General features: G+C 47.7%; 1 protein-coding gene across 9 annotated transcripts in view; it reads left to right on the forward strand.

Moving 5' to 3' along the window:
• Positions 1-23,425, forward strand: part of TNN (tenascin N) — a 56,569-nt gene that overhangs the window by 13,663 nt on the left and 19,481 nt on the right. For 3 of the 9 annotated variants that reach the window (XR_007148077.1, XM_047840117.1, XM_047840118.1), the window contains exons 6-14: positions 4,638-4,901; positions 8,423-8,686; positions 11,167-11,430; positions 12,093-12,356; positions 14,110-14,373; positions 15,030-15,293; positions 16,429-16,692; positions 19,624-19,887; positions 22,971-23,101. Coding sequence is in view for 8 of the 9 variants with exons in the window: in XM_047840117.1 (XP_047696073.1) it covers positions 4,638-4,901; positions 8,423-8,686; positions 11,167-11,430; positions 12,093-12,356; positions 14,110-14,373; positions 15,030-15,293; positions 16,429-16,692; positions 19,624-19,887; positions 22,971-23,101 (2,243 nt within the window). In the remaining variant the exon portion in view is untranslated. The remainder of the gene's footprint in view (positions 1-4,637; positions 4,902-8,422; positions 8,687-11,166; positions 11,431-12,092; positions 12,357-14,109; positions 14,374-15,029; positions 15,294-16,428; positions 16,693-19,623; positions 19,888-22,970; positions 23,102-23,425) is intronic. The other 6 variants (XM_047840124.1, XM_047840120.1, XM_047840121.1 and 3 more) reach the window with 3 other exon arrangements.

Consider the following 23,425-nt stretch of genomic DNA (forward strand, 5'->3'; position numbering starts at 1 on the left):
TTTTGAGAGAGAGAGCACAAGCAGGGGAGGGGCAGAGGGAGGGAGACACAGAATCCTAAGCAGGCTCCAGGCTCTGTGCTCTCCTCACAGAGCCCGACTTGGGGCTCGAACTCACAAACTGTGAGATCATGACCTGAGCCGAAGTCGGATGCCTAACTGACTAAGCCACCCAGGCAACCCCAAAGTGGGGCTCCCCTTTATTCTAACACATGCAAGTGAAAGGTCGACCTACCAAGATTTTCCCAGATGGAGGGGTCGCCTTCGGAGGCTCTTTTCATTCCTTCCCTGTCATGTGCAGAATCATGCTTTGCACAGAAAAGGGGGTCCAGGGTGGGGACCGAGTTCTCTCTCTTGTGCTCACTTTCCCTTGAGCATCCTCTTAGAACCTGCTCAAGTCTGCAGAGGCCCGGGACAAGGCCCTGTCACTGTCTGCTCCTGACTTCACCGCCCTCTGCCGTGACGTCTGCCCAGCCAGTCTCCCAAGAGCAACCGTAGGAGACTGTTTCCAGCTGTCACTGCAAGCTCCAGTCCCCTGCTGCGTATGGATTCAGATGGCAGGAACCTTTCAGATCACACTCGATGCTATTTATTTATTGTGATTATTTCCATGAGAAAAGGCTGATGATAATGCTGCTGAGACACAGTGGTATCAGGCAGGGTCTTCGGCAGGTAGGAATGGTTCACAGCTGGGCTCTCCCACTTAAAGTGTCCGGGTGCAGATGCCTGGTCCCATTGTTCCCGCCCTCTCCCGAAAACCCTGCCCTCCCTCAGATCTGTCCATCTCTGTAAATGGTCACCCCATTCTGCAAATCGTTCGGGTCTCAAATCAACATGGATGGATGGAAGGGTGGATTTGTATCCCACATCAGCCCCATCGGCAGATTCTGACAGGTTTACATTTGAAATCTCCCGAGTGCAGCCTTTCTCGTGACTTCATCCCTGCCACACTGGTTCACATTCCTGTCTTCTCTCGCACTGTTGGGACAGCCTCCCAGGTGACCTCTACTCTTGACCTACTATAGCCTGTACTCTCTCTGGCAGCCAGAGGGACCCTTTGGTAATTTAGGTCAGATCATGCCATTCTTCTGTGCAAAACCCCAGGGGCTTCTTATCTCATTCAGTGCAAAAGCCACAGTCATTATAGTGGCCTTGGACGCCATCCACGGTCCACTCGCCCCTTACCTCCCTGGACTCACCTCCAGCCACTCAGCCCCTCACTGACTCTGTCCTGTTGCTTTTCCCTGGCTATGTGGAGCAGGGGCTTTGGACTTGCTCCTTCTGTGTGGAATGAGGTGCCCAGACAGCACGTGCCCGCTGCCTCATTTCGTTTAGGTCTTTGTTCAAATGTTACCTTCCCAGTGAGATGGCTCTTTCCTGACCTCCCTGTCTAAACTCACAAACCGCTTTTGCTCGGCATTTTCTAACCCTATATCTTGCCTCATTGGGCTTCCTAATACTATCACATCTTGTTTATCGTCTGTCTCCTTGAGGAAAATGTAAGTTCCATAGCAGAGAGTCTTTATTCTGTTCATTGCTTAGACAGTTGGCCCTTAACATGGATTTGAACTGCACCAGTCCACTTATGTGCAGCTTTTTTTCAATAAATATACTGGAAAAGTTTTTTGAGATTCGTGACACTTTGGAAAAACTCAGACCAAGTTTAGAAATATAGCCTAGAAATCCTGAAAAAATTAAGGGAAAGTAGGTATCATTGGAAGAATACAGTATATGATACAACATACAAAATATGTGTTACTTGAATCTTTGTGTTATCAGTAAGGCTTCTGGTCAACAGCAGGCTATTAAGTTTTTCATGAGTCAAAAGTTACACGTGGATTTTTGACTGAGCAGAAGAGAATTGAGGTGCCTGATTCCTGCATTGTTCAGGGGTCAACGGTATTCGTATCCTAGGGCCGCTGTAGCAAAGTACCAAAGACCGGGTGGTTTAAAACAATAGAAATTTATTGTCTCCCTGCTGTGGAGGCTGCAAAGTCTGAGATCAAGGTGCCTGCAGGGCTCCGCTCTCTCTTGGAAAGCTGTAGGGGAGAGTCCTTCCTCACCCCTCTAGCTTCAGCTGTTTGTTGGCAATCCTTGTCAATCTGTGACTTACAGATGCGGCATTCTAGGCACATGGTGGGCTTCTTCATATCATCTTCCCTGTGTGTGTGTGTGTGTGTGTGTGTGTGTGTGTCCAAACTCCCCCTTTCATAAGGACACCAGTCATACTGGATTAGGCTCACTCTAAAGACCTCATTTTGACCTGATTATCTCTAGAAAGACCCTATTTCCAAGTAAGGTCACATGCTGAGGTACGGAGGGTTAGCACGTTGACTAAGCTTTTGGTGGGGGAGGGGCACACTTAAAAAAATTTTTTTTAATGTTTATTTATTTTTGAGAGACAGAGTGCGAGCAGGGGAGGGGCGGAGAGACAGGGGACACAGAATCCGAAGCAGGCTTCAGGCAGGCTCACTTTAATTTAAAACTGACGGGGCGCCTGGGTGGCGCAGTCGGTTAAGCATCCGACTTCAGCCAGGTCACGATCTCGCAGTCCGTGAGTTCGAGCCCCGCGTCAGGCTCTGGGCTGATGGCTCAGAGCCTGGAGCCTGCTTCCGATTCTGTGTCTCCCTCTCTCTCTGCCCCTCCCCCGTTCATGCTCTGTCTCTCTCTGTCCCAAAAATAAATAAACGTTGAAAAACTGAGTTAAACCGGGGCGCCTGGGTGGCTCAGTCAGTTAAGCATCCAACTTTGGCTCAGGTCATGATCTCAAGGTTTGTGGGTTCGAGCCCCTTGTCTGGCTCTGTGCTGACAGCTCCGTGTCTCTGTCTCTCTCTGCCCCTCCCCTGCTCGTGCTCTGTCTTTCTCAAAAAATAAATAAACATTACAAAAAATTAAAAAAAATAGAAAATGAATAACTGAGTTAAACTGAATTCCCAGCTCCAGCTAGGCACTCAGGGAACGTTTGTAGAATGTGTGACTACCATTTACTAGCTGAGTGACCTTGGCTAAGTTATCTAACCTCTCTGAGCCTGGTATGTATGGTTAGTGCTCTAAAAATGGTAACCATTATTAATGTTCAAAATTAGTACATGGGGAATCTGATATAACCTTGAGTTGTTAGTATGAGGTTTGATAGGGTAATGTGTGAAAAGCACCTTACATTTAGTATACACTCAACTGATGACAGTTGGTTTATTAAATATGCACTGTCTCTGGTGACAGAACATATTTCATTTCCTTGCACACAAAGAAGACACTGCCATTGTGCTCAAGAAAGGTGATCCTAGTTGATGTGAAAAAAATGCAGCTTTGTAGCGTCGGAACTTCTCTGCCGGAGGACCCTTGGCCAAGAGAACCAGGGCAGGATGGGGAGGAAGGAAAGCTGCTTAAATTTCTGAGAGGAGGAACCTGTTTCGTGTGTCTTTCCCCAAAAGGGTATAGATCCGCAGGTGGGGAGGGTTCTTGGCACCAAATGTCAGCTTTGTTCTGTGCAGCGCCCTTATCAGTGACCTTGAACGGATGCTGCACTTGGATGCTTACCTATTAGGTTTGTAAATGATAAGCTAGAAAGGAAAATCAGCATGTTGAGTGAAAGACTAAATTATAAATGAAGTCCATAAGGTGAAATATAACAAGAATAAACATTGGAGATGTATTTTATATGCATCTTAAATGGGGAAGATGTGGCTCAATGTGGGATTCTCAGCCTTGGCTGTGCATCAGAATTACCTGCGGAGTCTTGCTTATTTGTTTTTTCAGCAGAGATGTCAGCGCATATCTGAGACTTGAAATGAGCTCTCTGCAGGTGATACTGAGGAGGTGCCCAATGTTGACAACCCCTGGGTCAGCAGGGACACGTGTTGAAAAGCGTGGGGATTTTCTGAGGCTGTGGGCTGAAGATATGTTATTGAGGGAACAGTGTCTAGGACATGGAGGGGTATGTTGTTCTTGGTTCGTCCTTCTAGAACATCAACCTTGCATAGGTAGGGATTTCTGATTGTTTTGTTCATTGGTGACTCCTGAGTGCCATTATATTCCCTGGCATGAAATGGATGGTCAGTGAATTGTTGAATGAATGGACTGAGTTTTGGGGATTTTTCTTTGATTAAGGGAAAGAAAGCATGTCCAGATGTAAGTACCAGGTCTAGTACTTGAAAGTATAATATGATATGATATGGTATGGCATGATATGACATGAAATAATGATATAAAAGTTAATAACCTATAAATACAGACATTGGAGAGGTGAAGCTGTTTTGACTTGAGGAGAGTTAGGAAGGAGAATGGTTACTATTCTTGAACACCTGCTGGAGGGTCTCCCAGAAGAAGCATTAGGTGTATTCCATATGCCTCTTGAAGGAGTTCCATTTCATGTGACTACATTTGCAGGAGTCTTGTCTAATGTGCTCATTGGTCTCAAAATGGAAGGGATTGTTTTGTCCATCAGGGAGCCCTTTCTCAGCCTACAGTTCAAGTAGAGCTCTGCCAGCTGTCCACCTGTCACAGATGATGGAGAGACCCTCTTGCATTGTATGGACCATGGAACTCGGTCACCTGGATGAACTAGATCTTGAAGCCCCTGTGATTTTGGCCAGCCAAACATCTTCTCTAACTTTTCTTTCTCGTATATTTTTATGAAGAAATCGATAGCCCAACCAACGTGGTCACCGACCGAGTGACAGAAGACACAGCGGTAGTCTCCTGGACCCCAGTCCAGGCTGTCGTAGACAAGTACGTGGTGCGCTACACCTCTGCTGATGGGGACACCAGGGACATGGCGGTGCCCAGGGAGCAGAGCAGCACCGTCCTGACGGGCCTGAAGCCGGGAGAGGCGTACAGAGTCTACGTGTGGGCCGAGAGGGGCAGCCAGGAGAGCAAGAAGGCCGACACCAAGGCCCTCACAGGTAACAGAGGAACGGGAGCCTAAACAGATTTCCTCACAGCAGGGAGGAGGCTGATTTTTGAATCAGGAGTCCGATGCCCACCTAGCATCAGCTCTTTTGCTTGCGGGGGGTGGGGAAGGGGGTTGCAAAAGCAATTTCAAATTTCACAATTATGATTTCTCCCCTTTAAACTTCAAACAAAAGAGACCAGCCTTTTTACGTTACACAGAAGGTCATACTTATTTGGGTTAGAATTCCATATGCAACTCAGAGAAGAGTAACACTTCCTAATTTTCATTTTTTTGGACGTTAAAACTCAAAACATTTGGCTGACAGTGAATTTGAATGCTTATCTCAGTTTGCAGTGGCTGTACAGGCACTTTGCTTATAATCTGGAGCTCTCTTTCAGACCATGGAAATGGTTTGCATCCTGAGTCAACAGTCACCGAGTGTACCGATTCTGCCTTTAAGCTTTCAGAAACCATACGGGTCCTTATATTTCACCCAGCTGTGAAATATAGCCCGCCTTCAGCCCAGCTTGGGTTTGCAGATGTCCTGAGGCTGCAGGGGAGCGAATCCCACACCTGCTTTGTGTTTTTGTTTTTTTAAAAAAATTTTTTTTTTCAACGTTTATTTATTTTTGGGACAGAGAGAGACAGAGCATGAACGGGGGAGGGGCAGAGAGAGAGGGAGACACAGAATGTGAAGCAGGCTCCAGGCTCTGAGCCATCAGCCCAGAGCCCGATGCGGGGCTCAAACTCACGGACCGTGAGATCGTGACCTGGCTGAAGTCGGACGCTTAACCGACTGCGCCACCCAGGCGCCCCTACCTGCTTTGTGTTTAAACCCTCCGCTGGTACTGTCCCCAAGTCCAGAGCAGTCTAATCCTGGAGGCTGCTTGAGGTTGCAGACACTTGACAGGAATCCTAGCAAAGGATTTGCTTATTCACTGGGCTCTGTTCTGGACAGTCACTTAGTACAGAGGTGCCCAGAGAAGCCATTAATTAGTTAGGAATGTGGATTCAGAAGCTTGACTGTCCAAGTTTTAATCCCAGCTCTGCCATTTAGTAGCTGAGGGACTTTGGGCAAGTCAGCTGACCTCTGTTCCTCACATTCTTGTCTGTAAAATGGGGCATATGAGTATTTACATCAAAGAGTTGTTGTGAGGGTTGCATGAGTGAATTCATGTAAGTGCCTGACATATAGCAAGGGCTACGTGAGCGGTAATAGTGATTATTTCTTAGAACGTGTCTTAGTCTGCTCTGGCTGCTATAACAGAATATCATAGACTGGGGGCTTAAACAAAAGAGGTTTATTTCTCACAATCTTGGAGCCTGGAAAGCTCCATGATCTGGGCACTGGCTGATTCAGTTCCTGGTGAGAACCCTCTTCTTGGCTAATAGATGGCTACCTTCTTCCTACACCTTTATAGGGCAGAGAGAAGAAACTCAGGTCTCTTCTTGTGAGGCACTGATGCCACCATAGGGAACCCACCCCCACGACCTCACCTAAACCTAATTACCTCCAAATACCAGCAAATTGGTGGTTAGGGCTTCAACCTGGGAGTTGGAGGGGAGCACAAATATTCAGTCCATAGCAAATGCTAATCAGCAAACAGCCCTTGAAGTTTTGGGTTATTTTTTCATTTATTTGTTTGTTTGTTTGTTTAAAGTTTATTTTGAGAGAGACAGAGACAGTGTGAGTGAAGGAGGGGCAAAGAGAGGGAGAGAGAGAATCCCAAGCAGGCTCTGTGCTGGCAGCGGTGGGGGCTGGGGGGGGGGGGGCCCGGACCTATGAACTGTGGGATCATGAACTGAGCTGAAACCAAGAATCGTATGCTGAATGGACTGAGCCACCCAGGTGCCCCTAGCCCTTGAAGTATTTAATGGCATGTAGCCTCCTGGGTCCAGGTGGGCCTTATCTCCTCCAGGGGAAGGAGAAGTTGCCAGTAAGGAGGGTGAGATCTAGATTTGTTTAAACTAGCAGACTTTCTCTGAGGGGCCAGATAGTCCATGTTTTCAGCTTTGGGGACCATGCTGTCTCTGATACAACTATTCAGCTCTGCCATTGAAATGTGAAAACAGCCATGGAGAGTATGTAAATGACCTGGTATGACTGTGTTCAATGAAACTTTATAAAAATAGGCAGTGGGTCAGATTTGGCCCATGCGTTGTAAATTGCCAACTCCTGGTTTATATTACACAAGGCTTTCTGTTTTCTAGGATTTTGAGGGTTGTGAAAGGGAGGCCTGTGGGTCAGTTTTTTTAAGATGGTGGAAGTTGGAATAGAGAAGAATCTTCCCCGCTCTCAGGTGGCAGTGGTGTGAGTTAGCACCTCAGCTGCTGGGGGGGGGGGGGGGGGTTTGCAGCATAAGGCATAAGATGTAAGGATAGGATGGGCTGGTTGTGTCTTATTTTTAATATGCAAGTCTCTTAACAATCTTAAGTGGTGTTGGTGGTGGACAGAGGGGAGTCATGAAGGATGGGGCGGCAGCATCAAAGCCAGCTCAGAATCCCAGAACGAAACTCCCCCTTGTATGTCTTTGCTCCTCAAGGCAAGTTGTCTCCTTGGCTGTGTGCTCCATCCTGCTGGCCTGGCCATGCGTGTCGAGCAACGGGGCACGGGCTTGAGATGCAGTTGCTGTTACGGAAAGCTCAGCCATTTTGAGGAAGTGGTTTTTGAAACAGGATCCTAAAGGCATTGCTAATCATGTACCCAACTACTTGGATTTCTGACTCAGAGGTTCACATTTCAAGGAGAAAGGGGGGAATTTCGTGCCTCGAATGACACTTGTAATAACAAAGAGCTTATATTCAAGGATTTTTCCATGTGAATATCTCATCTGTGATTTGTCATAACCTGTGAGGTAGGTACTGGTATTTCCTTCTTTGTGGAGATGAGGAGACAGAGACTTAAATTTGGAGTCTGTCCAAAGTCAGCAACTAAGAAACGGTGCCCAGATTCCAACCCAGTTTAACTGTATTGAAACCCAGACAGATTCCTACCCAAGTAGGATTATTTTTTTTTTTTTATCAGCCCAGACCTCAAAGACCATCAGTTGAAGTCTTCTGGTGCTCTGGCTGTAGGCATAATGTTTTATATGGAAAGAACTAACAGCTCCTACTTTCAGGATATTTTTATTCCCAAATAAAATATTAGAGCCACTGCAGAGATTTACTGAAGTATAATTGCTTTCAGGTACAGGGAATCAGAACTCAAAGAGTGTATTATATAAACCCAGGGTAATGGAGAAATTTGTATATGAAGACCAATTTTTTTAAAATCCAGAGTCTACTTATGGGTAAAGTTTATAGAGCTGAGACTGTTTTGGCTTTGTCTGAAAACCCTATGTCTCCTTACATGCTATTAGCTCCTTCTTGGAATTTCAGACCACTTGCTTAATTAAACCCTTAAGTTATCCCAATCACTGGCACATAACAGATTCTGAAATTTGTTGAGATCATCATTTTGTCTGTGTATGTGCTGGCCTCTCTGGAACCAGAGAGTTGGTAAATGTTACATTTCTTTCATCTCTCTTAAAGACATTGACAGCCCCCAAAACCTGGTGACCGACCGGGTGACGGAGAACACGGCCACCGTCTCCTGGGACCCGGTGCAGGCCGTCATCGACAGGTACATGGTGCGCTACACGTCTGCCGATGGAGACACCGGGGAGGTGCCGGTGGGGAAGGAGCAGAGCAGCGCCGTGCTGACAGGCCTGAGGCCGGGCGTGGAGTACACGGTCCAGGTGTGGGCCCAGAAGGGGACCCGAGAGGGCAAGAAGGCCGACACCACGGCCCCGACAGGTAACGGAGCGTGCATCATCCCTGTGTCACTGCTAAACTCATGTCTGTTTCAGTTGGTTTTCCTTCTGTGACCTTGGCAGAAAGGGAGGTTTTACAGAGTGCAATGGTGTGCTTATAGAGTTCATTGTATGCCTTACTTCTACTTGATGGCTTCTCGTAGAATGCACAGCTCATCTTGCGGCCTTCAAACTTTGGTCTTTAAAGATTGATGTGATTGCTTGTGGTCCTTTGTTCTCTGCCTGTGCATCTTCTGTGTTGTGAACACACGAAGTGCCTCACCTGATACGGACTAAACGGGATGAAAGCACAAGTGCCTTCCATGTGGGGGGAGCCGGACTGTGATCCCAAACCAACTTTGTTTTCCCTCTTCACCTGTTTAAACCCTTTCTTGGAGCTTGTTTTTTATTTCTGCCCTTCAGATGAATGTTTTAGGCAGAGATAATAATAATGCTCTATTAGCTAAAAATAAGCAAGTATCTAGTCATTTTTAGTCCTCAACACATATCATTTTAGTAATTAAAATGTCTATATCAATACTTCATTTAAAGTTATGTCTTCTCCTCTCCACTGGCGTGGGCCATTTGCGGGCTAACTATCTGCCATGGGAAGGGGGGTCTGCTCGACTGCTCTTGTATTTCCCTTCTTATACTTCAGACACCCTCCTTCTAGCATGCTAACTGTAGTTTCTGGCCCATTTATGTTTGGTACAGCTTGGAGAGAGGCCAGGGGTCAGGAGAAGGAGAGGTAAGGGGTCCTGATTTACTATAACCTTCACAGCTGTCATGGGGCCTGACCAGTGTTCAAGCTAATGTTTCCCTCGTGGAGCACTTCTGTGCGTTCTTCAGGGACCCTCTTACACTCTGAGCTGTCATCATAGTGATCCTGTGACAGATGCATCTCTCCTGCTGGTCACCTACTCCCCTTCCTCTGCCTATACATGTGGGGTGCACTCCAGTGCCTTTCTGGTGGCATCACCTCACCCCTCTGGCTGAGTGTCTTGGACAGCTTCTAAAATAATCCCAGGTGGTCTCCTCTTTCCTTGGTCCATGTCTGGTCTACAGGGCATATGCAGGCATCCTTTAATCCATTCAACTAGATACATGGTTCTTTTGCAATGCTCTCTATCAGAGCAAACAGCCATTTTCTCACCCCTTAGGTATTTTAGATACATGTCAGACACCAGCCTATGGTGTTCCCCAAGTGTTGGGCAGAGTTTCTCAGTCTTGGCACTAGTGAAATATTTGGCTGGAGAAATCTTTGTCGCAGGGGTTGGTCTCAGGCACCATATGCTGTTTAACAGCATCCCTGGCCTCTACCCATTAGACTCCAGTAGCCTCTGCATCCCACACCGAATTGTGACAACCAAGTAGGTCTCCAGATATTGCCAATCATTCCTGATTGAGAACATTTGCTCATTTGAGGTTTGGGTCTTACCCATGAAACTCAGTGTAACTCTGCCCAAAGAAATCCACTCTTGAAGTCCCATCCCTTTGGCCTCTCCAACCTCTTTCATTGTCTGGAGATGGTTTGGCCAGCCAAGGGCCACGGGACTGTTGATCCTACTTTGACTGTGGGCTTTCAGATTGGAATGTAGATACCAGTTTTCTTGGAGTCCAAGAAACCAAGATAAGAGGAGTCCTGCTTGAACATACCATTGCACATATGTGACACGACCTAGAGGCAAAGACTTTAGGGAAACAACTTTTGCAATAAACTATTTGGAACAAAGACATGTTGTTATTTTCTTGGTGACTGCATTTTTGAATACCTTCTCTGTGTATAGTTTGGAGGAGCATAATCTTCTTCACTCATAAAATATCAGCAAGGTGATATCAATAATAGCTTATGGTCATTGGGTATCTACTCTGTGCCAAGAGTTGTCACAAAGGGCATATTGTTAACTCATTTAATACAGCTAGTTTCCAGGCTATACACTAATATCTTGTCCTGCTTTTTTTATTCTGCAGACACTGTAATACTTCAGTATTTTCAAGGCCCCTTTTTACATAGTATTTTTTGTCTTGGTTTTCAGAGCCATCCAGTGAAATATTTACAATAACTATTAACAGTCCTATTTTATCCATGCATAGAGGTGAGGTGAGCCGTCCAAGGTCATGAAACAAGTTAGTAATTTATGAAATTAGATGTATGCATGGAACATTAGTGGTCAAAAGAACATTAAAGTGTATCCGACCTGAACCCCAGATTTGCAGGTGATGAGGCTGAGGCCCAGCCAGAGACCGTTGAGATGTGCAGGACCACAGCTTTTCTGACTTGGATCTAGTGCTTATCCTGCTGTTGTGTGCTGCCTCTTCGAGGATCCAAGAGGCCAGCTGTGGAGAGAAGGTCTATGTCCCTGAAACAATTGAAAACTGACATAGGACATGGGAAAACCACAAGACCAGGAAACTGCCTGCCTTCAAGCAACACGGTCTCCCTCTTCGGTGCTTGTTAATGGTGCGCTTTAACTTTCCTTTCAGACATTGACAGCCCAACAAACCTGGTGACCAACCGGGTGACAGAGAACACGGCCACCGTCTCCTGGGACCCAGTGCACGCCGTCATCGACAGGTACATGGTGCGCTACACGTCCGCCGATGGAGACACCGGGGAGGTGCCGGTGGGGAAGGAGCAGAGCAGCACCGTGCTGATGGGCCTGAGGCCAGGCGTGGAGTACACGGTCCAGGTGTGGGCCCAGAAGGGGGCCCGGGAGAGCAAGAAAGCCAACACGACGGCCCCAACAGGTAATAAGAAAAAGATCAATCAGAAATGAATTTTGAGCATGCGGATTTGAGTGTGCATGATACCCAAGAGGCAGCCTGAGATGAGAGACTTTGCAGAGAAAGTCACAGAGACCAAAAAGGACAGTGAGTCCTAGTAGTGACCTCAGCGAGGTGGTAGTTGGTAGCTCTCTCTGCCTGGTCATGGTGAGCTGCTCACGACACCACTCAGCCCACAGGAAGGGAGAAATAAAGCTATGTGGTGGCCATGTTTTCAGCGGACTCAGCAAAGATGTTTATAGGCTCTGATCGTTGCAATGCTTTTGATAATACTTTTAGAATGATTGCCCGAGAAGCAGCCCATGATAAAATGATAAACTAGGTACCCTGAACGTCATGGCAGATGTTTAATGATTGTTGTGACGTGACATAATGTTGTTAAGAAGACGTCGTTCCTCATATATTTTAGGGAGCTAAAAGCCAAAAGAGTATGTTAAGCTTACAATGTGTAGTCTTTTGAAATTGGGAACTGGGGTTCCTTTCTTCCTTGACTCCCAGCAGATTCTGGATGGGAATACCATTGCCTTGTGCTAAGAGAGTTCTAGAAGATGAAATGAGAGTGGTGGGTGGTGGGTATCTCTTCCATGGCTTCCAAGCTTAGGCTTTCCAAATATCTTTTTTTAAAGACATTGACAGCCCCCAAAACCTGGTGACCGACCGGGTGACAGAGAACACGGCCACCGTCTCCTGGGACCCGGTGCAGGCCGTCATCGACAGGTACATGGTGCGCTACACGTCTGCCGATGGAGACACCGGGGAGGTGCCGGTGGGGAAGGAGCAGAGCAGCGCCGTGCTGACGGGCCTGAGGCCGGGCGTGGAGTACACGGTCCAGGTGTGGGCCCAGAAGGGGGCCCGGGAGAGCAAGAAGGCAGATACCATGGCCCCGACAGGTAATGGAGCCTTGTTCTTTGAGAATGTAAGACCTCAACCTATGGCTAATCAAGTTTTGTTTTCCTGCTTTGACACTGGTGGACTAGATGATTTATGGAAGAGCAGGATAGTGTTCCTTTGTAGGAGATCACACACACCATCCCTCACCTTCCTTTTGCACGTTACCTCCAAATAAGGAGCTCATACTGGCCTCATACTTTGGTCTTATAAAGATAGATGGTGATCGGTCCCATCTACCCACTGTTCCTCTGATTTGTACTCAATCATTGAAATGTTTTGTCTTAAGAGGGAAAAGATATAAAGAAACCATATATGTTAGGATCTGCGAACCTAGTACTTTAGGGAAGTGTTTTTTTCACTCTGATCTTTTTGAAGCAAGGAAGGGTTATTGTTTTCTTAGGGGATAAATCCTCTCTGAAGCACTGTGTGCTCCGTTCTCAGGATCCTAAAGTTGCACTTACATCCTGTAACAGTTCATAATTTTTAAAGCTCATTCATCTCTGTGTCCTCATTTTTTAAGAACAGACTTATTGAGATATGATTTACTTTCTATACAATGTACTCTTAAAGCATATAGTTCAGTGGTTTTTAGTGTATTTACAGAGTTCTACAACCATCACTATTATCTAATCAGAATATTGTCATCACTCCAGAAAGAAACCCCATGTCCGTTAATAGTGCCTCCTGCCTCCACTCCCCCCAGCCCTAGGAAACTATTACTTTCTGTCTCTATAGAGACAGAAGGTCCTTATTCTGGACATTTCATATAAATGGATTCACACAGCATGTGGTCTTTCGTGACTGGCTTTATTAACTACACATAATATTTTCAAATTTCATCCATGTTGGAGCATGTATGGGTACTTTATTTTCTTGCCAAATAATATTCCATTGTATGGATGTAACACATTGTTTATCCATTTGTCACTTGATAAGCATTTGTGCTTTTTCCACTTTTTGGCTATTGTGAGTAGGGTTACTATGAGCGTTTATGGTACAACTTTTTGTGTGGACATATGCTTTCAGTTCATTTGGGTATATACCTAGGATTGGAATTGCTGGGTCATATGATAACTCTATGTTTCACTTTTTGAGGAATGGCCAAGTTATTCCCAGAATGGTGGCAGTATTTTATATACCCACCAGCAATGAATGAGGGTTATATTCTTCAATTGCTTCGTCCTCAGAGGTATTTGGTGAGATGGGTAGAGCAGGAATCAATATCCCCATTTTATAGTTAAGAAACCTCAAATACAAAGAAGTGAATGATTTTTACAAGTTCACAAAGTCAGCTGATGATTCATGGAGTCAGATTTGTGGCATATTCATTGCATATTATGGTACCTTCGTATCTATTTAGTAAGGCCCATATTTTACAAAGAAGGAACTGAGGTTCAGCTGGGGACAGCAGTGCTAGCTGTCCAGGTCCATGGCTGGCTGATGGCAGAGCTGGGCCTATATCCCCAGTCTGTTGGCTCTGCTCAGGGCTTTTCCTGCCCCTCTGCTCTGCATCTCTGGGCTGAAACTGCAAACTAGCTCTTCTGACTCTGGATACTCCTGCTCATTCCATTATCCTGTGCTGCCTTCTTGAGGATCCAAGAGTCTAGCTGTGGAGAGAAGTTCGGTCTTGGTGACACACCTGAAAACTGACAGGACATGGGAAAACCACAAGACCAGGAAACTGCCTCCCTTCAAGCAACACGGTCTCCCTCTTCGGTGCTTATTAATGGTGCGCTTTAACTTTCCTTTCAGACATTGACAGCCCAACAAACCTGGTGACCGACCGGGTGACAGAGAACACGGCCACCGTCTCCTGGGACCCAGTGCACGCCGTCATCGACAGGTACATGGTGCGCTACACGTCCGCTGATGGAGACACCGGGGAGGTGCCGGTGGGGAAGGAGCAGAGCAGCGCCGTGCTGATGGGCCTGAGGCCGGGCGTGGAGTACACAGTCCAGGTGTGGGCCCAGAAGGGGGCCCGGGAGAGCAAGAAAGCCAACACGACGGCCCCAACAGGTAATAAGAAAAAGATCAATCAGAATTGAATTTTGAGCATGCGGATTTGAGTGTGCATGATACCCAAGAGGCAGCCTGAGATGAGAGACTTTGCAGAGAAAGTCACAGAGACCAAAAAGGACAGTGAGTCCTAGTAGTGACCTCAGCGAGGTGGTAGTTGGTAGCTCTCTCTGCCTGGTCATGGTGAGCTGCTCACGACACCACTCAGCCCACAGGAAGGGAGAAACATGGCGGTGGCCATGTTTTTAGCGGACTCAGCAAAGATGTTTATAGGCTCTGATCGTTGCAATGCTTGTGATAATACTTTTAGAATGACTGTCCGTGAAGCAGCCCATGATAAAATGATAAACTAGGTACCCTGAACGTCATGGCAGATGTTTAATGATTGTTGTGATGTGACATAATGTTGCTAAGAAGATGTCGTTCCTCATATATTTTAGGGAGCTAAAAGCCAAAAGAGTATGTTAAGCTTACAATGTGTAGTCTTTTGAAATTGGGAACTGGGGTTCCTTTCTCCCTTGACTCCCAGCAGATTTTGGATGGGAATACCATTGCCTTGTGCTAAGAGAGTTCTAGAAGATGAAATGAGAGTGGTGGGTGGTGGGTATCTCTTCCATGGCTTCCAAGCTTAGGCTTTCCAAATATCTTTTTTAAAGACATTGACAGCCCCCAAAACCTGGTGACCGACCGGGTGACGGAGAACACGGCCACCGTCTCCTGGGACCCGGTGCAGGCCGTCATCGACAGGTACATGGTGCGCTACACGTCTGCCGATGGAGACACCGGGGAGGTGCCGGTGGGGAAGGAGCAGAGCAGCGCCGTGCTGACGGGCCTGAGGCCGGGCGTGGAGTACACGGTCCAGGTGTGGGCCCAGAAGGGGGCCCGGGAGAGCAAGAAGGCGGACACCATGGCCCCGACAGGTAATGGAGCCTTGTTCTTTGAGAATGTAAGGCCTAAGCCTGTGGCTGGTCAAGAGTTGTTTTCCTGTTTGACCCTGGAAGAATCAATGACTTATAGAAGAGCAGAATAATGTCCTTTCATAAGAGACTGCACACACCGCCTCTCACGTCCCTTTAACTGGTTTCCTTACAAGTCAGTCCCCTGTGGCAGTTTCCAAAGTGCAGTTTTGCCGTGACTGGATGGTCGTGTCCAGCTGCTCCTGGTCTGAGTGCGTGGATATTTCACTGTGGACAGCATTAAGGGTCTGTCCTTGTGTTTTGAGTGGGAGGAGAAAATGAAAATCAAATGTTGTTAATATTATTAAATAATATGTTGATAACTCAACTTTATAAAATAGACTTTACATCTACCAGAGCAAGTTGATCTATGTGGTGTGCTTTAGCATGAATGAATCATGATAATCTGGTTTTGAGGATAAGGGTAACTTATATGTTATATTTTAATTTTATTGGGAAAGAGATGTTTGGCAGTATTTCTGTAGTGATTTAACCAGCCAACCAGCGTTACAAGTGCATCTATGATGTGTAAAGCATATTAAAACTGGTCTTCATTTGGCTGATCCACTCAGCAATGTGTGTTGAGCATTTACCATGTGCTGTGTTCTCTACGAAGCTGTGGCAACCCAGAGGAGATATGGTCGCTGCCCTCTTCCTCTAGGAGCCGACATTTGCATCTAGTTATTAGAATCATCTTGGATGAGATCAGAAGTCTCCATTGACATGATGCTAGAAACAAAATGATTACTGCTTGTGAGCATGGACTGTGTCTTCAACTGAACCCTGAACGCCACATAACACCATGCCTTGCACATAGTGGGAGTTTGATATACGCTTCCCAAATCAATAATGAGATTTGTTTTGTTACACTCTTGGTAAAGGTAATAGTGTAGATTTGCAGATTTTGGTTTACTGTGCTTTCTGCTTGAGGAGCCCAACTCTGTCTGGGGAGAGAAGACATACGTTAGTGAAGCAGTTAGAGCGTAGGTGACAGAAAGACCACGTAACATGAAAGGGCCTCACTCCAAGCAAAACGATGTGAGTTTCTGCACTCTGTGGCCTATAACTAGTGCACGTTGATGAGTACTTTTCCTTTTAGACATCGACAGCCCCCAAAACCTGGTGACCAACCGGGTGACAGAGAACACGGCCACCGTCTCCTGGGACCCGGTGCAGGCCGTCATCGACAGGTACATGGTGCGCTACACGTCTGCCGATGGAGACACCGGGGAGGTGCCGGTGGGGAAGGAGCAGAGCAGCGCCGTGCTGATGGGCCTGAGGCCGGGCGTGGAGTACACGGTCCTGGTGTGGGCCCAGAAGGGGGCCCGGGAGAGCAAGAAGGCGGACACCACGGCCCCCACAGGTAACAGGAGGGAGGAGAACAGAAACTGGGGTCATCACTAGGGGTTGATGCTGCTGCTGAATTATGCCACTGCTGCCTTTTGGGTCTGTGACTCAGGGACTGTTTAGGCAGGTTTGTTGGAAAAAAACCTCATTCCCGTACCAAAAAAAAAAAAAAAAAATCAAAGCATAGTTATGGGGTACATACCGAACAGTCCTGTGAAGGTCTTAAAACTCTTTCCCCAGGCTTGTGTTTTAACAGCTCTGCTTCTCAGTGATAAAAAATTATAGAATGGTAAAAACAACATAAAATTCCGAAAAAGCACTGGATTAGAGAACTGTTTTGTGGCAAAGCTGTTTTCTGTGGGTTTGCCTTAATAGATGGTGTGTAGTTTAGTGTTTCCTTGGAGGTTGGAGCTCTGTGTTCATTTCGGCCTACGCTAAGTTTTGGTGAGCATTTTCCAAAGGCCAGGCCTGCGATCCAGTGGCACCAAAACAAATGTGATTCCTGCTGTCTTGCAGTCCAGTGGGAAAGACAATCAACAAGGAAACCAACTTGTAACTATAATTATGATAAGTTCTATGAAGGAGATGTACCTGGCACAGGTATAAAGAATAGCAGGGTAGGGGTGTTTCTTAGACGGGATGGAACGAATCCTGGTTAAGATACATATAGACAGAAACATCCAAATAACATATCCTTAAACAAGAAAGAAGCTTACTCTTCTCTTGTGGAGTGGGCAGAGTAGAAGTGGCCCAGGGCTGATGAGGTAGCCCCACGGCATAGGAGACCCTGGCTCCTTCGGTATTGTGTTCAGTCATCCCTAGGGGGTTGCCTTCGTCTGTGTGGTCATCTGTCCTCATTCCAGAAGTGGAAAGGGACCTGGGAAGGGGAAGGACATGACTGGAACACTGCACGCGTCCTTTAGTTCTTCTCGTGTTCCACTGGCCAGACCCAAGACACGGTGCCAGACCTCACTACAGGAAAGGGTGGGAAACGGAGTCTTCAGCTGGGTGATCACGTGCCCACCTTACCCTTCTGTTAGACCGTCCTCTCCAATTCAGTAGCCCCTGGCTGCCTGTGGCAGCTTAAATTTTAATTAATTAAAAGCAACTAAATTATTTTCAAAGTTGGACTCCCCACATTTCAGATGGTCCAGAGGCACGTTTCTAATGGCCACTGTATTGGACAGGGCAGAGTACTTCCATCATTACAGAGAGATCCACCGGACAGCATGCTTATGGAAGAAGGGGAGGATGGGTATTGGAGAAAACTAGCCGCTTCTGGCTGAGGGAAGAGTGCCCCTGATGGCCCTAAGCTGCAGCAGCTGAGATGGACACGGGACCGCAAGGGGGCTGGTGTTGCTGGAGCGCAGAGGGCGAGAGAGGAGGTGACGTGGGGCGGGTGGGAAGGAGGCAGGGCCACTCACACAGGACCCCACGTGCCTGAAGGAAGGTTACATTTGTTAGAAGAAGAGCAACACGATGTCATATTTGTTTAAAACAGTTTATTCAGGCCGCGGTGAAGAGAATAAACAGAGGACATGACAAGGGTAGCGTTAGGAGGGTTAATGAAGACTCTAGTGTAAAATCCGGGCAAGAGGTGATGATGGCCATTGGGAAAGAGGAGAGGGGGTATCTGAGCACATATTTTGGAGTTATAAATGGCAGTATGTGTTGATGGATGAGGTGTGGGGCAGGAAGAAAACGAATCAGGTAAGACCGGGGTTTCTGGCTTGAGCAACATGGAAGGTTGGGGCATCATTTTCGGAGAGGGGAGGCTCAGAGATAAATAGGCTCGGTGTGGGGGGGGGGATGTTAAGACTTTCAGACATTTAAGCTGGAGAAACTTGTGCGATTCCTTGGCTAATTGATTTATTCATTGATCCTACAAATATTGGTCGAGCGTCCAACATAGGCTAGGTGCTGTGCTGGGTATATGGTTGCGGATGCAAGCCAGGGGCTCGTGTATCAGGGAGCCGAGAGCATTGGTTGGCATTCAGAGCCACGGACATGGATGGCATTCAGAGCCATGGACATGGATTAGGGAGAGGTGTAGAGAGGAAGACGGGGGCCTTGGTGCCCCACATTTCCAGGTTGCCGACAAAGGAGATGGAGAAGGGGTCGGGCAGTTAGGAGAAAACCAGAGGAGGGTGTAGTCACGCCAGTCAAGAGCCGAGAGCATTTTAAGACAGAGGGAGTGGATCAGCTCTGCCAAACGCCTCTGGGGCTGGCGAGCGTCCATCGAATCTGGCAGTGCAGAGTCGGTGGTGACCTATACTGGCGGGGTCGGTGACGTGGTGTCAAAAAGTGCCAAACTTCACTGCTTGAGGAGTGGATGTGAGGGGCGGACTGATAGTGGAGGCATGCAGACTGCTCTCCCGAGAAGTCCGTGGGCTGAGGCGTGCAGAGGGGTGGGAGAGTGGGAGAGGCTGATGGTGCTGGAGAGAGGGCAGATGAAAAGGAGCAGAGTCCTTTAGAAGGCGGGAGGCTTCAAAGTTCAGAGCAGAGAGGGGTTTGTCTGCGTTTTAACACAGGGAAGTGGCAGGATCTTGGGCGAGCCTTTTCATTCCTTTGGACCTCCATTCTCTTCCCCTTTTGTAAGAGACAAGAAGGTGGGAAGATCTGACCTCTCAGCTCTGAGACTCTGTAAAACAAAACCACCACATAATGTGGAGATAACAAGAAGAGGTTGTTCGAACAGCAGTTTGGGTGGCTTGTCTTGTTGTTCGGGAGACTTTTGTTATTTTTGTGGAAGCTAGGGAGAAAATTTCCATATTAATGTCCAGTGGTTTGTTTCCCTGGAAAATGGAAACCAGGGGCCTTTCACTCCTGGTTGCAATGGAATTGGATCATTATTAAAGATAACTTGAATGGAGAGCTCCTAGAGACAGGGTCGGGAGGTAGGATGGTCTCCCTTGGCTCTAAAATGCAGCCTTTCCTTTTTCAAAAGACATTGACAGCCCCCAAAACCTGGTGACCGACCGGGTGACAGAGAACACGGCCACCGTCTCCTGGGACCCGGTGCAGGCCGTCATCGACAGGTACATGGTGCGCTACACGTCTGCCGATGGAGACACCGGGGAGGTGCCGGTGGGGAAGGAGCAGAGCAGCGCCGTGCTGACGGGCCTGAGGCCGGGCGTGGAGTACACGGTCCAGGTGTGGGCCCAGAAGGGGGCCCGGGAGAGCAAGAAGGCGGATACCACGGCCCTGACAGGTACGGTACCATAAAGGCCTGGGACCGGGGACCCTGCACACCCATCAGAGCAGTCGTCTGTACCTAGGGGTGCAGAGGGGAGTAGGGAAGGCCGTTGTTTCACCTGAGGACATGCCTCAGAGTGGTTCCTTCTTTACCTTACGCGGATACGAGGGCTCTGATTGAGAAGAGTGTAGAGGACAGGTGCCTGGGTGGCTCAGTGGGTTAAGTGTCCGACTCATGATTTAGGCTCAGGTCGTGATCTTGTGGTTCAGGAGTTCAAGCCACGTTGGGCTCTGTGCTGGGAGTGCGGAGCCTGCTTGGGATTCTCTCCCTCTCTCTGTTCCTTCCTTCCACTGGTGTGCACTCTCTCTCTCTCTCTTTCAAAATAAATGAACTTCAAAAAAAAAAAAGAAGAGTGTAGAGGAGGCAGTGTGAAAGTGGAAGTATGTGGCTTTTCCGGGTGGTTGTGCGGGGCCTCTGTCAGCTTGTCCTCCACCCTGCCCAGCTCCCAGGCTCTCCACTTGGATGTTAGAACCTGGAGGGCCTCGGCTCCAGTTTGGAGAAGAGGGAGGCAACGTAGCGCTTCTGTGTCCACGTCCCGGGTTGGGGGCGGTGGTGGAGTGTCTTTCTCCCTCGCTGTCCCTTTCCAGTTAGTGATCAGAGGGGCCTGGGCTGTTGTGTTTTGCATGTGTGGTGGGGCCTCACAGGGACCGAGAGACTCCCTGTGCCCACCCTGACGTCCTCGGGTCTCTTTGGACATCTGGGCAAGGGCTGGCCATCCCCTTTATGGCGGGGGACACCATGTGTGGCCACTGGAGTTAGAGGTGCCTTGAATTTCCTTATAAGTTACAATTAGCAGGATTTTTTAATTAAAAGAGTAAAGTACACTTACAGTAAAAAAAAAATTCAAACTATTCAAAGGAACACGTAGAAAGAAAAACTCTTGTATAGCCCAGACTCCTTAATAGTCAATGCTGTTCCCCAGAGGCAGCCAGTCCCTCCCTCCTTCCTTCTTTCCTTTACCCTCCCTCCCTCTCTCCTCTCTCTGTCGCCCTCGTTCCTTTCTCCCTCTGTTCCTTCATTATCTTCTCTTTGCTTCACTGTTCCCATAAAAAAAATTGTTTATTTTTGAGAGAGAGATAGACAAAGCATGAGTGGAAGAGGGGCAGAGAGAGAGAGAGGGGGGAGAGAGAATCTGAAGCAGGCTCCAGGCTCTCAGTTGTCAGCATAGAGCCCGACACGGGGCTCGAACTCACGAGCCATGAGATCATGACCCGAGCTGAAGTTGGACACCTAACCCACTGAGCTGCCCAAGTGCCTCTCACTCTTCCCATTTTTAAAGACAATAAGGGGTGCCTTAGTGGCTCAGGGGGTTGAGTGTCCAACTCTTGATTTTGGCTCAGGTCATGATCCCAGGGTTGTGGGATCGAGAGCCCTGCTCCAGGCTCTGAGCTGACAGCACAGAGCTTGCTTTGGATTCTCTCTCTCCCTCTGCCCCTCCTGTGCTTGCATGCTCTCTCTCTCTCTTAAATAATAATTAAAAAAGACAACAATATTACCATCTTTGTACTTCACAGAAATGTGGAAGTCATTAAGACATCTCAAGTCCATAACCAGGGGATTGGTGGGCAGTCAAAGACGTAGCAGAGGCCAGCTTAAGATATTTAAATAGTTAAGGTTTTGCTTTGATGTTTGGAAGCAGGAAATTTAGTTCTGTAGTGTGATGGAAAGAATAAAATCCATGCCAGATGTTACACTTTAGAAAGTCAAACCGAGCTGATATTACAGAAACTCAAAATTTGTCAAAACATCCTAATTCAAAACAACAGCTGCCTGATTTCTATTAAAACATTGCAATTCCATTCTCGGCCGAAATGCTACTGAGGAGAAAATAGCCTGGAGACATCTTTTTTGGGAACTTCTAAATTAAAATCACCCTCTATGATGATTTTTCAAAATGGAAATTTTTCATTCAGTATCTTATTGGGTTTAAAAAAACGAGCCATCTGACCAATTAATATGGTTTTGACTAGAATTCTTGCTGAGTTTTGGTTTCCCGTCTCCAGAGTGTGTACTCCTCCCCCTCCTCTCCCTCCCCATCGCACGTTCAGAGCCACAAGGAAGGCTCTGCTTTTTTTCTGCCTCTTCTTCCCTCTCTCTCTTCCTCTCCTTTGCACAAGACCACCACCATCATGCCTTCCCCACGCTTTCTGTACAGGGTGTGCATCTAAGGCCATATGTTTAGTTAGGTAGGAAATAGAACTTTAAATCTCTACGCCAACTTAATGTTTGTCGCAAGCCCCCATTCTGCTGGTGGGTTGGTATCTCTGATTTAGGGGGCATGCTCCTTCTCCAGGGCTGTGTGTAAAGTCTTGGGTGGTTTCCCAGTGCCAGCCGTGGGGTGGGAGCGGGCAGCTCTGTGGTCATCTTTCCAGGTAGGTGTTTGCCGGGACACGTGGTTTCTGTGCACAGGTTCCTCTCAGATCCACACTCCGGGTCACTTCAGGAGCCCTGCCATCGCTGGGAATCTGCCTGCTGATCTGGATGATCTGGATTGTCCATACCCGCCACTCTTAGAGAATCTGTGGGGAACCTGGGAGCACAGATGCACTGTCTTGGCCCTACCCACTCCCCTCTTCCTTAGTCCCCTTGTCCTCAGTGGGTGTGGAATGTGCTTTTATTAAAAAAAGTTTTTTAAACATTTATTCATTTTTGAGAGACACGGCGTGAGCAGGGGAGGGGCGGAGAGAGAGGGAGATACAGAGTGCGAAGCAGGTTCCAGGCTCCCAGCTGTCAGCACAGAGCCCAACGCGGGGCTCAAACTCACGGATTGCAAGATCGTGACCTGAGCTGAAGTCAGATGCTCAACCAACTGCGCCACCCAGGTGCCCCTGGAGTGTGCTTTTAGAAACCAAGGTCATAAGGGGCTGGTGGCAAGGAAGAGTAGAGACCATGCCTGCTGCTGGGGAGGAACTGCCTGGGAACTGCCTGCTGCCATGGGAAGGATAAGTTGGTAGAAAATATGTTAACACATCAAAAATGATCTTGCCTCGGTTGCAGAAATACCGACTAATAATAATTACCTGACTTTCTGTATACAGACATCGACCCTCCCAAAAACCTTCGTCCATCTGCTGTTACACAGTCCGGGGGGGTGTTGACCTGGACGCCCCCCTCTGCTCAGATCGATGGCTACATTCTGACCTACCAACTCCCAGATGGCACCGTTAAGGTACTGGATACTTCTTGCTTTTTCTCTTGGTACCCATGCCCAGCCTCCAAATGAAGCAACTGACCCGGGCCCACCGGCTTGATTGCTGGTGTCATGGCCACCGGCTAAGAAATGAGTTGAGCCTTACTGATCATCTGCTGTGTTAGCGAAGCTGCTGCACACAGTTAGTTGTCTGCCGACATCGTACGTGTGGCCTTGTTTTAGAGGACTAACTTTTGTGCCTTCTCCTCGCTATCCATTGAGTATTTGCGGGCTGCACATCCGCCCCATGTTATTTTGTTCTGTTGTCTTTCTCAGGAAACGTTCGCTCCAAGGACAATTTGT

The sequence above is a fragment of the Prionailurus viverrinus genome, chromosome F1, assembly GCF_022837055.1.
Source record: "Prionailurus viverrinus isolate Anna chromosome F1, UM_Priviv_1.0, whole genome shotgun sequence".
NCBI classification, from domain to species: Eukaryota; Metazoa; Chordata; class Mammalia; order Carnivora; family Felidae; genus Prionailurus; species Prionailurus viverrinus.